The sequence below is a fragment of the Chrysemys picta genome, chromosome 13, assembly GCF_011386835.1.
Source record: "Chrysemys picta bellii isolate R12L10 chromosome 13, ASM1138683v2, whole genome shotgun sequence".
NCBI lineage: Eukaryota > Metazoa > Chordata > Testudines > Emydidae > Chrysemys > Chrysemys picta.
The window spans coordinates 14,711,951-14,713,925 of NC_088803.1; the positions used below are offsets into that span (position 1 = coordinate 14,711,951).

The following is a 1,975-nucleotide window of genomic DNA, read 5'->3' on the forward strand; positions in this document are numbered from 1 at the left end:
GCTGCAGGGTTGAATTAACCCATTCTCTGCTCTCTTTCTCCTCCCCTTTTGGCCTCTCTTACCTACAAAGGATACTTCCACTCTCCACTCACACACTTTTGACCCTCCCCAAAATGCTTTGCACTGCTTGCAACAGAGTTAGCCACATACAATGCTGATCTGCCTTCCCCAGAGGACTCCCTACTGGGAGGGGTGCATTGGAGTGTGACACCTTCCCTCTCATCCCATGATACCTTACTTTGCTTAAGAGCTCTTGGTGAGGGACCTTGTCAAGGGCTTTCTGAAAATCTAAGTACACTATGTCCATTGGATCCCCCTTGCCACATGTTTGTTGACCCCCTCAATTTCTTCTTCTTCTTCTATTTCCCTCTCCACAGCCCATATCTGCCCAGCAGCCTCTTCATGGCACTGATGATCTCCTTGTTCCTGAGTGTGTAGATGATGGGGTTCAGCAGGGGGAAGACCACAGTGTGGAACACAGCCACCACTTTGTCCACGGGGAAGCTGCGGAAGGGCCGGCAGTAGATGTAGGTGGCCGGGCCAAACATGATGATGATGATGATGATGATGTGGGTGATGCAGGTGGAGGCCGCTTTGCTCATCCCCTTTGAGGAGCCACCTGCCCACAGCCAGACCAGCAGGGCCCCGTAGGAGATGAGCAAGAGGATGAAGCACAGCATGGTGACCAGGCCACTGTTGAAGAACATGAAGAACTCCAGCACATAGACATCGGTGCAGGCCAGCTTGATCACCTGGGTGATGTCACAAAAGAAACTGTCCAGCTCATTAGGGCCACAGAAGGGGAGACGGACAATGGGGATGACCTGGATGAATGAGTGCATGAACCCCACGGCCCAGGCAGCCCCTACCAGGGCCCAGCAGACCCCTCTGCTCACCACAGTGGTGTAGCGCAGGGGCTGGCAGATGGCCACATACCTATCAAAGGCCATGCCCATGAGCAGGTTGATTTCAGCCCCTCCTAGGAGGTGGAGAAAGAAGAGCTGGGCAAGGCATCCCCTGTAGGAGATAGTCTTGTGGTGGGACAAGAAGTGGCTTAGTACCTTCGGGGGGATGACAAAGCAGTAGCAGATGTCTAGGAAGGCCAGGTTGGCCAGGAAGAAATACTTGGGGGAGCCCAGGTGGGGGTCACCCCAGATGCTGAGGATGATGAGGACGTTGGCTGGGAGGATGATGATGTAGAAGAGCAAGAAGAGGACAAAGAGGAAAAGCTGGACCTCCCGGGTCTCGGACAGCCCCAGCAGTAGGAACTCTGTCACCTCTGTGTGGTTCCCATGCTCCATACTTTCAGCATGAGGTCCTGCAACAGAAAACAGGGTGAATGTTATTGTAAAATTTACTATGCACATTATAGTAGCGTTGTGGTGCAACTTATACATGGCCCCCATTGTACCAGCTGCTGCGAAGATCCCAACTGAGATCAGGGTCCCCATCATACCAAGTGCTTCACAGACACTCAGCGAGAGGCAATTGCTGGCCAAGATGTAAGATACAGGGATATAACTAGGGCTGATTAGAAATTTTCCATCAAAATGTTTAGCTGGTGATGAAGTGAATATTTTTGTGAGAAGTACCTGCTTCCCTTGTAATTAAAACATTTTTTTCCTTGGAAAAACTCAAACCTTTCACTTTGAAATTTTGGGGTTTTTCAATGCAAAATCAAAAATTTCCCCCCTCACAATTTTGACCCAAAAGGCCTTTTCTTTTCATTTTAATCTTTGGGGGGGGTTTTGGCAGGGGAATGATGGTGGCATGTGTGTGCCTGAGTGTCACCAAAAGAATTTGGATGGGGTTTAGTGAGGAGGGGTTAGTCAGATAACCAAACCAAGAAAGTGACAGAGCCATAGAAGCAGAGAGATAAGGGGGACAGGGCACATGGGGAAACAGGAGGGCTAGTAAAGAAGAAGCATGTGGGAATTGTTACTGTGAGTGGTAATGTCTTGATATTTCTTCCTTC

At 50.0% G+C, this 1,975-nt stretch overlaps 1 protein-coding gene across 1 annotated transcript; it reads right to left on the minus strand.

The window, feature by feature from the left end:
* Positions 1 to 359: 359 nt before the first annotated feature.
* Positions 360 to 1,301, minus strand: LOC101934225 (olfactory receptor 4N2-like). Its single transcript, XM_005314816.2, has one exon. It carries the CDS (start codon positions 1,299 to 1,301, stop codon positions 360 to 362), a length of 942 nt encoding a protein of 313 aa, XP_005314873.2.
* Between the last annotated feature and the right edge of the window lie 674 nt (positions 1,302 to 1,975).